At 59.1% G+C, this 15501-nt stretch overlaps 2 protein-coding genes across 10 annotated transcripts in view; both read right to left on the reverse strand.

The window, feature by feature from the left end:
- Positions 1-3: 3 nt before the first annotated feature.
- Positions 4-6818, reverse strand: SWSAP1 (SWIM-type zinc finger 7 associated protein 1). 9 transcript variants are annotated; one of them, XR_016460902.1, is made up of 3 exons: positions 5078-6818; positions 1588-3832; positions 4-554 (listed from the first exon to the last, which is right to left on the reverse strand). XR_016460902.1 is itself a non-coding variant. In XM_031609535.2 (2 exons), exons 1-2 carry the CDS (start codon positions 5303-5305, stop codon positions 3377-3379), a joined length of 684 nt encoding a protein of 227 aa, XP_031465395.2. In that variant the 5' UTR covers positions 5306-6818; the 3' UTR covers positions 4-3376. The 9 variants fall into 9 exon arrangements, 1 of the variants encoding a protein (XP_031465395.2); XR_016460901.1 differs by having other exon boundaries at positions 4-624; XR_016460900.1 differs by having other exon boundaries at positions 4-895; positions 1326-3832.
- The window catches only part of PLPPR2 (phospholipid phosphatase related 2), a 38745-nt gene continuing 28961 nt past the window's right edge, over positions 5718-15501 (reverse strand). Inside the window, 1 exon segment of the mRNA XM_090128604.1 lies at positions 5718-5912. Within this exon segment, the coding sequence (XP_089984730.1) occupies positions 5718-5912 (195 nt within the window).

Raw genomic sequence — 15501 nt, forward strand, 5'->3', positions numbered from 1 at the left:
CGCTCAGCCCCACGCTGGTGTCATATCTGGGGGGGGGGTGGGCACTGATAAGGTGGGCTGTCGGCTCTTGGCACTTCTTATCACCACCCGTGCGTCGCACGGGCTCTGCAGCACCTGGGTTCTGTGCCAAATGGGTTCCGTGTCACACAGGTTCCGTGTCACCTGGGTTCTGGGTCACCTGGGTTCTGTATCACCTTGGTTCCGTGTCATCAGGGTTCCATGTCACCCGGGTTCTGTGTCACCTGGGTTCTGTATCACCTGGGTTCTGTGTCACCCGGGTTCCATGTCACCCGGGTTCCATGTCACCTGGGTTCCATGTCACCTGAATTCTGTGTCACCTGGGTTCCGTGTAACCTGGGTTCTGTATCACCTGGGTTCCGTGTCACCTGGGTTCTGTGTCACCAGGGTTCCATATCACCCGGGTTCCGTGTCACCTGGGTTCCCATGTCACCTGGGTTCTGTGCCAAATGGGTTTTGTGTCGCCTGGGTTCCGTGTCACCCAGGTTCCATTCACTGTGTCACCTGTGTTCTGTGTCACCTGGGTTCCGTGTCACCTGGGTTCTGGGTCACCTGGGTTCCGTGTCACTGTCACCTGTGTTTTGTGTCACCTGGATTCCGTGTCACCTGGGTTCCATGTCACTGTGCCAAATGAGTTCCGGGTCACCCAGGTTCCGTGTCACCTGGGTTCCATATCACCTGGGTTCCATGTCACCCAGGTTCCGTGTCACTGTGTCACCTGGGTTCTGTGCCAAATGGGTTCCATGTCACCCAAGTTCCGCGTCACCAGGCTCTGTGTCACCTGGGTTCCGTGTCACCTGGGTTCCATGTCACCCGGGTTCCATGTCACTGTGTCACCTGGGTTCTGTGCCAAATGGGTTCCATGTCACTGTGTCACCTGGGTTCTGTGTCACCTGGGTTCCGTGTCACCTGGGTTCCACGTTACTCTGTCACCTGGGTTTCATGTCACTCAGGTTCTGTGTCACTGGGCTCTGTGTCACCTGGGTTCCGTGTCACCTGGGTTCCATATCAGCTGGGTTCCATGTCACCCGGGTTCCATGTCACTGTGTCACCTGGGTTCTGTGTCACTGTGTCACCTGTGCTCTGTGCCAACTGGGTTCCGTGTCACCTGGGTTCCATGTTACTTTGTCACCTGGGTTCCATGTCACTCAGGTTCCGTGTCACTGGGCTCTGTGTCACCTGTGTTTTGTGTCACCTGGGTTCCGTGTCACCTGGGTTCCATGTCACCCGGGTTCCATGTCACTGTGTCACCTGGGTTCTGTGCCAAATGGGTTCCATGTCACTGTGTCACCTGGGTTCTGTGTCACCTGGGTTCTGTGTCACTGTGTCACCTGTGTTCTGTGCCAACTGGGTTCCGTGTCACCTGGGTTCCATGTCACTCAGCTTCCATGTCACTGGGCTCCGTGTCACCTGGGTTCCACGTCACCTGAGTTCCATGCCATATAGGCACTGTGTTACCTGGGTTCCGTGTCACTGTGTCACCTGGGTTCTGTGTCACCTGTGTTCCATTTCACCTGCGTTCTGTGTCATATAGGCATTGTGTCACTTTGGTTCTGTGTTCTGTGTCACCTGGGTTCCATGTCACCTGGGTTCTGTCACCTGGGTTTCTTGTCACCTGGGTTCCATGTCACTGTCTCACCTGTGTTTCATGTCACTTGTGTTCCGTGTCACCTGTGTTCCGTGTTACCTAGGTTTCGTGTCACCTGGGCACTGTGTCGCTGTGTCACCTGTGTTCTGTGTCCCCTGGGTTCTATGCCATATAGGCAGTGTCACCTGGGTTCTGTGTCACCTGGGTTCCGTGTCACCTGGGTTCCGCGTCACTGTGACACCTGGGCTCTGTGTCACCTGGGTTCGGTGTCACCTGGGTTCTGTGTCACTTGTGTTCCGTGTCACCTGTATTCTGTGTCACCGTCACCTGTGTTCCATGTCATCTGGGTTCCATGCCAACTGGGTTCTGTGTCACCTGTGTTCCGTGTCACCTGTGTTCCTTGTCACCTGGGCTCTGTGTCACCTGTGTTCCATGTCACCTGGGTTCCATGCCAACTGGGTTCTGTGTCACCTGTGTTCCGTGTCACCTCGGTTCCATGTCTTATGGGCATTGTTCCACCTGGGTTCTGTGTCACCTGGGTTCTGTGCCAACTGGGTTCCATGTCACCCAGGTTCACACACAGCTGTCACTGTGTCACCTGGGTTCTGTACCAACTGGGTTCTGTGCCAACTGGGTTCCGTGTCACCGGCGTTACATGTCACCTGGGTTCCATGTCATATAGGTGTTGTGTCACTTGGCTTCTGTGTCACCTTGGTTCCATGTCACCTGGGCTCTGTGTCACTGCATCACCTGGATTCTGTGTCACCTGGGCCCTGTGTCACCTGGGTTCCACGTCACCTGTGCTCTGTGCCAACTGGGTTCTGTGTCACCGCTGCTCCATGTCACCTGGGTTCTGTGTCACTGTGTCACTTGGGTTCCATGTAACCTGGGTTCTATTTCACCCAGGTTCTGTGACATACAGGCATTGTGTCACCTGTGTTCCGTGTCACCTGGGCTCAAGTTTCCATGTCACTGTGTCACCCAGGCTCCATGTCACCTGGGTTCCATGTCACTGTGACACCTGGCAGCTTCACGTCACAGTGTCACCTGGGTTCCACATCACCTGGGCTCCACGTCACCTGGGTTCCACGTCAGTTCCGTGTCACTGTGTCACCTAGGTTCCATGTCACCTGGGCTCCATGTCACCTGGCAGCTCCATGTCACCATGGCACTGGGACTCAACATCACCTGGGCTCCATGTCACCATGTCACCTGGCAGCTCCATGTCACCGTGTCACCTGGGTTCCACATCACCTGGGCTCCATGTCATTGTATCACCTGGGCTCAACATCAGCCAGGCTCAGTGGCACCACAACACCTGTGAGCTCCATGTCACCAGGGCTCCGTGTCACTGTGTCACCTGGGTTCCATGTCACCTGGACTCCATGTCATCGTGTCACCTGGGCTCCATGTCACCTGGCAGCTCCGTGTCACTGTGTCACCTGGGCTCCACATCACCTGGGCTGTCACCAGGGCGTTGTGTCACTGTGTCACCCAGGTTCCACATCACCTGGGCTTCATGTCATTGTGTCACCTGGGCTCCACATCACCTGGGCTCCACGTCACCTGGCAACTCCATGTCACTGTGTCACCTGGGCTCCACATCACCTGGGCTTCATGCCACCTGGGTTCCATGTCACCTGGCAGCTCCATGTCACCGTGCCACTGGTGCTCAACATCAGCCAGGCTCAGTGACACCCGTGGGCTCCATGTCACCAGGGCGTCGTGTCACTGTGTCACCCGGGCTCCACCTCACCACCAGACTCACCCTCAGGCTTCATCCCCACTGCCATCACCGTCCTCATCCTCATCCCCATCGCCGTCCCCAGGCCCTGGGGTGACATGCAGCTCTCCGTGGGGCCCAAAGCTCAGCCTCCAGCCCCGTGGGGCCGCTCCGGGCAAGACGAGGCGGACGTTCACCTTCAGTGGGATCCCAGGTGTGGGTCGCAGGCGGCATTCAGCCGGGAAGTAACGGCGCAGGACGGGCAGCACTCTGGGGCCGGGGGGGGGCAGGCGAAGGGCAGCCAGGAGCTGGGCGGGAGGGCGGGGGGCACGGGAGGCCTCCAACAGCAGGGCGGCCAGGCGGGCGGGAGCGCTGGGCCCCCCCTGGATGTAATGCTCCAAGCCGTCCAGCAGCAGCAAGCCGGGGGGCCGGGCTCGGGCTGCCATTGCCCCCAACTCCTGGGCAAGGGCTGCCATGGTGGGGGGGTAACGGAGCTCCAGGCGCTGCGGGAAAAGTGGGAAAAGGGAGGTCAGGCCACACCCCCCACAAGCCACGCCCCCTATCATCAGGCCACGCCCCCAATCCTGGCCCCGCCCACAGGCGATACGAAACACACCAGAGCCACGCCCCCTTTGTTGCAAGCCCCGCCCACTCGCGCAGCCCCGCCCCTTTCCGCTAGGCCACGCCCATCGTGCGTAACCACGCCCCCCACACACAAGCCATGCCCTCATTCAGATAGCCACGCCCACAAAACCACAAAACCACGCCCCCACACCCCACAAACCACGCCCCCGCTCAAAGCCACACCCTCTATTCTCATATAGCCACGCCTCCTCAGAAGCCACGCCTCCTCACAACCCACACAACCACAAAGCCACGCCTCCACTCAAAGCCACGCCCCCAAGCCCACAAAGCCACGCCCTCCACAGCAACAAAGCCACGCCCCTGCACCCACAAAGCCACGCCCCCATTCTAACAGACCCACGCCCCCTGCATCCACAAAGCCACGCCCCCAGTCAAAAGCCACGCCCCCACACCCGCAGAATCACCGAAAAGCCACGCCCCTCACAAAGCCACGCCCCCAGTCAAAAGCCACGCCCCCACATTCACAAAACCACGCCTACACAGACACAAAGCCACGCCCACTCCCCAGAGCCACGCCCCTATGCTCACAAAGCCACGCCCCTGCAGTCAAAGCCACGCCCCCACACCCGCAAGCCACGCCCCCAATACAAAGCCACGCGCCAGCCATAAAGCACCATCTCCCACACCCAGAAGCCACGCCCACTTTCAAAAGCCACGCCCCCAGCCACGAAGCCCCACCCCCACGCTAAACCCACAACTTCATCCTCACAAAGCCACGCCCCCACACCCTCAAGCCACGCCCCCACCCAAAGCCACGCCCACAACCACAAAGCCACGCCCCCACCCAAACGCACGGCCTCAATCTCCATAAAGCCACGCCCACTCTCAAAGCCCCGCCCATAGACGAACAAAGCCCCGCCCCCACGCAAAAGCCACGCCTCAATCCTCACAAAGCCACGCCCCCACACCCACAAACCACGCCCTCACGCAAAAGCCACGCCCACAGCCACAAGCCACGCCCCCATCTCAAAGCCACGCCCCCACACATACGAAGCCACGCCCACAAAGCAACGCCCCCCTCACCCCGCCACGCTCCCTATGCGAGGCCCCGCCCACACGCCGAGGCCCCGCCCCTTTCGGCTCCAAGCCCCGCCCCCTCTCACCTGCAGCGCCCTCGGGTCGCCGCCGCCGCCGTCCGGGAGCCGCGATGGAGGGCTGGGCGCTAAGAAGAGCGCTCGGGGCCCGTCTCCTCCTCCCGCCAACGCCGCCCGCAGCAGCAGCGCCGTGCGGCCGGAGCCCGCCGGGCCGAGCACCAACAGCGGTGACTCCGGAACTGACGCGGCCGCCTCCGACCCGGCCGGACCGAGCGCCCGCTCCAGCGCTGCCGCCATTCCGCCTCAGCCAATCGGGGAGCGGCTTCCCTCAGCGCTGCTCCCGCCCACCGCTCGTCTCGACCAATCAGAGGGGAGAATCCCGCGGCGCCGCTCCCTCCCGCCGCGCTCTCCTCAGCCAATCGGAGAGGAGCGTCTCTCAGCTCGCGGCGCGAGCCCCGGCCAATCAGAAGAGGCTTCCTCCCGCTCCCGCCCACCGCTCGCGTCTCAGCCAATCGGAGGGCACGGAGAGGAGGGCGCTCTGCCTTCCCGCCCGCGAACCCCTCTCTCTCCTCGCTTTTCATTGGCCGCTCAAGCCGCCAATCCAGCACCGCCCCGTTTCCCGACGAGTTCCATTTCCCCGCCCCTTTCCGCTCCACTCAGCCAATAGGGAGGCGGTACCCGGGAGGGGGGGCGTGGCTGGAGCTGTCAGTCACTCCCCGCTGCCTGGCAACGCGTTGCTTGGCGACGGCGGGCTGTTGCCGGGCAACGGGGCGAGTCGGGCGCGGCTCTGCGCATGCGCCGACGTGCCGGGATGCACGAGGTGCACCAGGAGGCACGGGGATTGGATGCACGGGGATGCACAAGGATGCAGGGGGTTGCACGACGGTGCACGAGGAGACGCCAGCTTGCACGACCATGCATGGGCGTGGACACACGAGGATGCAGCAGGGTGTATATGAATGTGTGGGGTCAGGGGCGTGAGGGACGTGCAGTGTTGCACGGGGATTCACAGGGGTGGGTGCACGAGGATGCAACGGGGATGCACGAGGATGGCTGCCCAGGGCACACGGGGGTGCACGGTGTTGCACAGCGTCGCACGAGGGATGCACGATGCTGCACCAGAATGATGCGTAATGGGGCACGAGGGTGCAAAATGATGCACTAGGATGCACAGGGTTGCACTAGGATGCACGAGGGTGTGTGGAGATGCACGTGGAGGACGCACTTGGTGCACAACGGTGCACATAAAGGGAGGCATGAGGTTGCACTGGGATGCATGAGGATGAGTGGATGCACGAGGAGGCACAACGGTGCACAGGGATTACGAGGATGCTCAGAGTGGCACCAGGTTGCACGGACTTGCACGAGGATGCACAAGAGCGCAGAGGATACACGGACACAGATGCACACTGACACTGAAGTTGCCCAGCCGTGTGCACATGGTTGCACGAGGCCGCATGCCATTGCACCAAGATGCACGGGGATGCAGGTTGTGGCACAATATGGCACAGGGAGGCACAAGGATGCACGGCGTTGCACGAGGGTGCACGGGGAGGCACGAGGGTGCAGAGCATGCACGGGGACGGATGCACAGGGACAACCGAGGACGCCTAAAGCTTCACTGGAGATGCCCGCGGGCTCACGAGGATGCACGGCCTCGTGCACGAGGGGATGCACGAGGATGCACGAGGGGATGCACGAGGAGGCCGGCTCGGGGCGTCCCCTCGGCTACGCGTATTCTCCAGCAATAACAGCGCGGCCGTGTTATCCGCCCGAGAATACCCGTCACCGCGGGGCGCGGGGGGGGCATCCGGGGGGAGGGGGGGAGAACGAGGGGAGGGGAGGGGGAACGAGGGGAGGGGAGGGGGAAACGGAGAGGGGGAGGAGGGATTCGAACCCGCGACGGAGGAACCCCTGGGCGGGGCCTCGAGGGCCGCGGGGTGGGGGCTCAGCACCACGGACAGCGGCAATGGGGCTCTAATGCGGGCTGTGGGGTTCCATAGAAGTCTATGGGGGTCTATGGGGGTCTATGGGGGTCTATGGGGGCTGTTGGGGTTCAATAGGGGTCTGTGGGGGTCTATGAGGGCTGTTGGGGTGCTATTGGGGTCTGTGGGGGTCTATGGGGCTGTTGGGGTTCAGTAAGAGTCTATGCGGTTCTGCACTAAGGACAGCGGCAATGGGGGTCGAATGGGGGCTACTGGAGTCCCATAGGGCTCTGTGAGGCTTGAATGGGGGCTACTGGGGTTCTATAGGGACCTATGGAGGTTAATGAGAGCTGTTGAGGTTCTATAGGGTCGGTGAGGGTCTATGAGGGCTGCTGGGGTTCAATAGGGGTCTGTGGGGTCAAATTGGGGGCTGTTGGGGTTCTATTGGGGTCTGTGGGGTTCAGCACGACGGACAGCGGCAATGGAGCTCTAATGCGGGCTGTGGGGGTTCCATGGAGGTCTATGGGGGTCTATGGGGGTCTGTGGGGGTCTATGGGGGCTGTTGGGGTTCTATGGGGATCTGCGGGGTCTATGGGGGCTGTTAGGGTTCTATTGGGGTCTGTGGGGGTCTATGAGGGCTGTTGGGGTTCAATAGGGGTCTGTGGGGTTCAGCACCACGGACAGCGGCAATGGGGCTCTAATGAGGGGTGTGGGGGTCTTAAAGGGGTCTGTGGGGGTCTAATGAGGGCTACTGGGGTTCTATGGGGGTCTGTGGGGGCTGTTGGGGTTCTATTGGGGTCTGTGGGGGTCTAATGCGGGCTACTGGGGTTCTATTGGGGTCTATGGGGCTTTAATGGGGGCTACTGGGATTCTATAGGGGCTTATGGGGGTCTATGGGGCTGTTAGGGTTCAATAGGGGTCTATGGGGTTCTGCACTAAGGACTGTGGCAATGGGGGCCTAATGGGGGCTATTGGGGTTCCATAGGGTTCTGTGGGGCTCGAATGGAGGCTATTAGGGTTCTATGGGGGTCTGTAGGGGTCAAATGGGGGCTACTGGGGTTCTATAGGGACCTATGGAGGTTAATGAGAGCTGTTGAGGTTCTATAGGGGTCTGTGGGGGTCTATGAGGGCTGCTGGGGTTCTATTGGGGTCTGCGGGGTCGAATTGGGGGCTGTTGGGGTTCTATTGGAGTCTATGGGGTTCAGCACCACGGACAGCGGCAAAGGAGCTCTAGTGGGGGGTGCGGGGGTTCCATAGAGCTCTATGGGGGTCTACGGGGGTCTATGGGGTTCTATGGGGGTCTGTGGGGGTCTGTGGGGGCTGTTGGGGTTCTATAGGGGCCCATGGAGGTTAATGAGAGCTGCTGGGGTTCAATAGGGGTCTGTGGGGTCGAATTGGGGGCTGTTGGGGTTCTATGAAGTCTATGGGGTTCAGCACCACGGACAGCGGCAATGGAGCTCTAATTGGGGGGTGTGGGGGTTCCATAGAGGTCTATGGGGGTCTATGGGGGTTGTGGGGGTCTGTGGGGGCTGTTGGGGTTCTATTGGGGTCTATGGGGCTTTAATGGGGGCTGTTGGGATTTCATAGGGTTCTGTGGGGCTCGAATGGGAACTATTGGGGTTCTATGGGGGTCTGTGGGGGTCTATGGGGGATGTTGGGGTTCTATTGGGGTCTGTGGGGGTCTATGAGGGCTGTTGGGGTTCAATAGGGGTCTGTGGGGTTCAGCACCTAGGACAGCGGTAATGGGGCTCTAATGAGGGGTGTGGGGGTCCTAAAGGGGTCTGTGGGGGTCTAATGGGGGCTGTTGGTGTTCTATAGGGGACTATGGGTCTTTAATGGAGGCTATTGGGGTTCCATAGGGGATGGGGGTCTGTGGGGGCTGTTGGGGTTCTATAGGGGTCTGTGGGGGTCTAATGAGGGCTACTGGAGTTCTACTGGGGTCTATGGGGCTTTAATGGGGGCTGTTGAGGTTCTAAAGGGGCCTATAGGGTTCTATGAGGGCTGCTGGGGTTCTATAGGGGCCTATGGGGGTCTATGGAGGCTGTTGGGGTTCTATAGGGGTGTATGGGGTTCTATGGGGGCTGTGGGGGTTCTATAGGGGTGTATGGGGGTCTATGGGGGCTGTGGGAGTTCTATAGGGTTCTATGGGGGCTGTGGGGGTTCTATAGGAGCCTATGGGGGTCTATGGGGGCTGTGGGGGTTCTATAGGGTTCTATGGGGGCTGCTGGAGTTCTATAGGGTTCTATGGGGGTCTATGGGGGCTGTGGGAGTTCTATAGGGGTCTATAGGGTTCTATGGGGGCTGCTGGGGTTCTATAGCGGTGTGTGGTGGTTTATGGGGGCTGTGGGGGTTATATAGGGTTCTATGGGGGCTGCTGGGGTTCTATAGGGGTCTATGGGGTTCTATGGGGGTTGTGGGGGTTCTATAGGGTTCTATGGGGGCTTCTGGGGTTCTATAGGGGCCTATGGGGGTCTATGGGGGCTGTTGGGGTTCTATAGGGGTGTATGGGGTTCTATGGGGGCTGTGGGGGTTCTATAGGGGCCTATAGGGTTCTGTGGGGGCTGCTGGGGTTCTATAGGGGTCTATGGTGGTCTATGGGGGCTGCTGGGGTTCTATAGGGTTCTATGGGGGCTGTTGGGGTTCTATAGGGGTCTATAGGGTTCTATGGGGGCTGTGGAAGTTCTATAGGGGTGTATGGGGTTCAACACCAAGGACACCGGCAATGGGGCTCTAATGGGGTTGTGGGGATTCTATAGGTATCTATAGGGGTCTCTGGGGGGCCATAGGGGTTCTATGGGGTCTATGGGGGTTCTATTGGGGATTATAGGGGTACTATAGGGTTCTATAGGGCTCAGCACCCATGACAGCAGCAATGGGTCTCTAATTGGGTCTGTGGGGGTTCTATCGGGATCTATAGGGGTCTACGGGGTTCTATAGGGTTCTATAGGGGTTCTGTGGTGGAACAGCATCACGGACAGCAGCACTGGGGCTCTATAGGGGTTCTATAGGGATCTACAGGGGTTCTATAGGGGTCCAGCAGCTGGAGGGGGCAATGGGATCCTATGGGGCCTAGGGGGGATTCTATGGGAGCTCTATAGGCGGTCCTATAGGGGTTGTATAGGGGGAGGGCAATGGCAGCTCTATGGGGGGTTCTATAGGACGGTCCTACAGGGGCTGTATGGGGTTCTATAGGGGATTCTACAGGGTCTATATGAAGCCTATGGGGGTTCTATGGGGGGGGGGTTCTATGGGGTTTCGATACGGGTTCTATAGGAGATTGTTTAGGGGGCTTTATAGGGGGCTCTATATGGGGTATTCTATGGGGGGACCATAGGGGTTCTGTGGGGGCTTCTATAGGGGGGTTCTGTAGGGGCTGTATGGGGTTTCTATGGGGGGATCCATGGGGGCTGCATAGGGGCTCTATATGGGCTTCTATTCGGGTTCTATTTAGGGACTCCATATAGGGGATCTGTATGAGCTCTGTTAGGGGTTCTATAGGTTCTCTATAGGGGATCCGTGTGGGAGTCTATAGGGGCTTCACTGGGAGCTGCACACAGGGTCCTTTGGGGGCTCTATAGGGGTCCATGGGGAGGCATATAGGGGGTTCCATGGGGGCTCTCTAGGGGACTCCATAGAAATTCTATAGGGCCCTACATAGGGCTCTATAGGGCTGTTAGGGGTCCTGTAGGGGTTGGGTTCTATAGGGGCTGCATAGGGCTCTATAGGGGTCTATAGGGGTCCTGTAGGGGTTCCATAGCAGCCCTATAGGGTCTATGGGGGGGTCTATATAGGGCCCTCTATATAGGGGCTCCATGGGGTTGCATAGGGACCCTATAGGGCTCTAAATGGGGGTGGGGGGCGGGGGGGAATTATATAGGGCCTTCTACATAGGGGCTCCATGGGGTTCCATAGGGGCCCTATAGGGTCTATGGGGGGGTCTATATAGGGCCCTCTATATAGGAGCTCTGTGGGGTTCCATAGAAACCCTATAGAACTCTAAATGGGGTGGAGGGGGGAACTATATAGGGCCCTCTACATAGGGGCTCCATAGGGCTCCATAGGAATCCTATAAGGCTCTATGGGTGGTCTATATTGGGCCCTATATATAGGAGTTCCGTGGGGTTCCATAGGGACCCTATAGGGCTCTAAATGGGTCGGGGGGGGTCTATATAGGGCCTTCTATGTAGGAGCTCCATGGGGTCCCATAGGGGCTCTATAGGGCCTATGGGGGGGTTATATAGGGCCCTCTATATAGGGGCTCCGTGGGGTTCCATAGGGGCCCTATATGGTTTATGGGGGGGTCTATATACAGCCCACTACATAGGGGCTCCATAGGGTTCCATAGGGACCTTATAGGGCACTAAATGGGTCGGGGGGGGGTCTATATAGGGTTTTCTATATAGGGGCTCCATAGGGTTCAATAGGGGCCCTATAGGTCTCTATGGGGGGTCTTTATAGGGCCCTCTATATAGGGGCTCCGTGGGGTTGCATAGGAACCCTATAAGGCTCTAAATGGGTCGGGGGGGGGATCTATATAGGGTCTTCTATATAGGGGCTCCGTGGGGTTCCATAGGGGCCCTATAGGGCTCCAAATGGGTCGTGGGGGGGTCTATATAGGGCCCTCTACGTAGGAGCTCCATGGGGTCCCATAGGGGCCCTATAGGGCCTATGGGGGGGTTATATAGGGCCCTCTATATAGGGGCTGCAAGGGGCTCCATAGCGGCCCTATAGTGTCTATGGGGGGGTCTATATAGGGCCCTCTACATAGGGGCTCCATAGGGTTCCATAGGGTCCCTATAGGGCTCTAAATGGGACAGGGGAGGAGTCTATATAGGGCCTTCTATACAGGGGCTCCATGGGGTTGCATAGGGACCCTAAAGGGATCTAAATGGGTCGGGGGGGGGTCTATATAGGGCCTTTTATGTAGGAGCTCCATGGGGCTCTATAGGGACCCTATAGGGCTCTAAATGGGTCGGGGGGGGTCTATATAGGGCCTTTTATATAGGGGCTCCATAGGATTCCTTAGGGGCCCTATAGGGCCTATGGGGGGTCTATATAGGGCCCCCTATATAGGGGCTCCATGGGGTTCCATAGGAGCCCTATAGGGCCTATGGGGGGTCTATATAGGGCCCTCTACATAGGGGCTCCGTGGGGTTCCATAGGGACCCTATAGGGCTCTAAATGGGTCGGGGGGGAGGATCTATATAGGGCCTTCTATACAGGGGCTCCATGGGGTTGCATAGGGACCCTAAAGGGATCTAAATGGGTCGGGGGGGGTCTATATAGGGCCTTCTATGTAGGAGCTCCATGGGACTCTATAGGGACCCTATAGGCTCTAAATGGGTCGGGGGGGGGGGTCCATATAGGGCCCTCTATATAGGGGCTCCATAGGGTTCCATAGGGACCCTATAGGGCTCTAAATGGGTCGGGGGGGGGGTCTATATAGGGCCTTCTATATAGGGGCTCCATGGGGTTGCATAGGGACCCTATAGGGCTCTAAATGGGACAGGGGAGGAGTCTATATAGGGCCCTCTATATAGGGGCTCCATGGGGTTGCATAGGGACCCTATAGAGATCTAAATGGGTCGGGGGGGGGCCATATAGGGCCCTCTATATAGGGGCTCCATAGGATTCCTTAGGGGCCCTATAGGGCCTATGGGGGGGTCTATATAGGGCCCTCTACATAGGGGCTCCGTGGGGCTCTATAGGGACCCTATAGGTCCCTGTATGGGGCGTCGCTCTATAGGGGCTCCATAGGGACCCGATCGCGCCCTCCAGCACCGCCGCACGGCCCCACCCCCCCCGCAAACATCCCCCCCCACCACCCGCACATCCAAGGCTTGGGGGGGGGGGGGGGGAGGGGTCCTGAGGGGGGGGTTTTTGGGGAGGGGGGTTTGGGGGGGGGGTCCCGGCCCTGCGCTCACCTCGCCCGCCGCCGCCGCTCCCGGTGCCGCCGCCCCGCCCCCCCCCCCCCCCCCCAAACCCAACCCAACCCCCCCGGCCCCGCCGCAGTCCTGTATGATGGGGGGAGGGGGGGCGGAGCCACGCCCCCTCCGATAGGCCACGCCCACATCTCTCGCTTGGCCACGCCCCCCGCCCGTAGACGGCCACGCCCCCCGCCCCCCCCCCCCCCCCCGCCCGTAGGCGGCCCTATAGGGTTAGATAGGGAGCCGCAGCCCCTCTAGGCACACCCGGATCCTATAGGGCTCCCCCAGATCCTATAGGGCATCCCCTGTCCCTATAGGCACCGCCCAAACCCATAAGCATCGCTCAACCCCATAAACATCTCCTACAACATATGGGCAGCCCCAAATCCTATAGGGCATCCCCTGCCCCTATAGGCACGGCCCACACCCCATAAGCATCGCACAGACCCTATAGGTACCCCCCAATCCTATAGGGCATCTCCTGCGCCTATAGGCACCGCCCAACCCCATAAGCACCGCCCAACCCCATAAACATCTCCTACAACATATGGGCAGCCCCAGATCCTATAGGGCTTCCCCTGCCCCTATAGGCACCGCCCAACCCCATAAGCATCGCACAGACCCTATAGGTACCTCCCAATCCTATAGGGCATCTCCTGCTCCTATAGGCACCACCCACACCCAATAGGCATTGCACAGACCCTATAGGTACACCCAGATCCTACAGGACTCCCCCTGTCCCTATAGGCACCGCCCAATCCCATAAGCACTGCCCAAGCCCAAAAACGTCTCCCAGACCCTATAGGTACCCCCAGATCCTATAGGGCATCCCCTGTCCCTATAGGCACCGCCCAACCCCATAAGCATCGCACAGACCCTATAGGTACCCCCCAATCCTATAGGGCGTCTCCTGCGCCTATAGGCACCACCCACACCCCATAGGCATTGCACAGACCCTATAGGTACACCCAGATCCTACAGGACTCCCCCTGTCCCTATAGGCACCGCCCAATCCCATAAGCACTGCCCAAGCCCAAAAACGTCTCCCAGACCCTATAGGTACCCCCAGATCCTATAGGACATCCCCTGCCCCTATAGGCACGGCCCACACCCCATAAGCATCGCACAGACCTATAGGTACCTCACAATCCTATAGGGCTTCACCTGCCCCTATAGGCGCCACCCACAACCCTTAGGCGTCACATGGACCCTATAGGTACCCCCAGATCCTATAGGGTTTCCCCTGCCCCTGTAGGCACCGCCCACACCCCATAAACATCGCACAGACCCTATAGGTACCCCCAGATCCTATAGGGCATCTCCTGCCCCTATAGGCACCGCCCAACCCCATAAATATCTCCTACAACATATAGGTACCCCCCAATCCTATAGGGCTTCACCTGCCCCTATAGGCACCAACCACAACCCTTAGGCGTCACACGGACCCTATAGGTACCCCCAGATCCTATAGGGCATCCCCTGTCCCTATAGGCACCGCCCAACCCCATAAGCACCGCTCAACCCCATAAACATCTCCTACAACATATGGGCACCCCCAAATCCTATAGGGCTTCCCATGCCCCTATAGGCACCGCCCATACCCCATAGGCATTGCACAGACCCTATAGGTACCCCCAGATCCTACAGGACTCCCCCTGTCCCTATTGGCACCGCCCAATCCCATAAGCACCGCCCAAGCCCAAAAACGTCTCCCAGACCCTATAGGTACCCCCAGATCCTATAGGGCATCCCCTGCCCCTATAGGCACTACCCACACCCCATAAGCATCGCACAGACCCTATAGGTACCACCCAATCCTATAGGGCATCTCCTGCCTCTATAGGCACCGCCCAACCCCATAAGCACCGCCCAACCCCATAAACATCTCCTACAACATATGGGCACCCCAGATCCTATAGGGCATCCCCTGCCCCTATAGGCACCGCCCACACCCCATAAACATCGCACAGACCCTATAGGTAACTCCCAATCCTATAGGGCATCCCCTGCCCCTATAGGCACCGCCCAACCCCATAAACATCTCCTACAACATATGGGCAGCCCCAAATCCTATAGGGCTTCCCCTGCCCCTATAGGCACTGCCCACACCCCATAGGCATTGCACAGATCCTATAGGTACCCCCAGATCCTATAAGGCATCCCTTGCCCCTATAGGCACCGCCCACACCCCATAAGCATCGCACAGACCCTATAGGTACCCCCAGATCCCCTATAGGCACCACCCCACCCCTCCCATAGATATCCTATAAATACCCACCCCATATCCCCCCCTATAGCCACCCCGTGCCCCCTACAGAGACCCCAAAATGCCCTACAACCACCCCGTAACACCTATAGATGCCCTATAGATGCCCTATATTCACCCCACACCCCATGTAGGTCCCATTCGGCCATCCCACAGCCCCTATAGATCCCCTATATCCCCCCATATCCCCTATAGATCCCCGATATCCCCTCCACATCCCCTATATCCCCCCACATCCCCTATATCCCTCCCATTTCCCCTATAGATCCCCTATACCCTCCATAGATCCTCTATACCCCCCAAATCCCCTATGGATCTCCTATACCCCTCCCATATCCCCTATAGATCCCTATATCCCCCCACATCCCCTATAGA

The sequence above is a fragment of the Phasianus colchicus genome, chromosome 34, assembly GCF_987193195.1.
Source record: "Phasianus colchicus chromosome 34, bPhaCol1.hap1.1, whole genome shotgun sequence".
In the NCBI taxonomy this organism is placed as follows: domain Eukaryota; kingdom Metazoa; phylum Chordata; class Aves; order Galliformes; family Phasianidae; genus Phasianus; species Phasianus colchicus.

Coding starts and splice junctions, on each gene's coding strand:
- SWSAP1 (XM_031609535.2), bottom strand. CDS start 5,305: ATGGCGGCAGCGCTGGAGCGGGCGCTCGGTCCGGCCGGGTCGGAGGCG. Junction 3,833..5,077: donor GCGACCCGAGGGCGCTGCAG/GTGAGAGGGGGC, acceptor CTTTTCCCGCAG/CGCCTGGAGCTCCGTTACCC.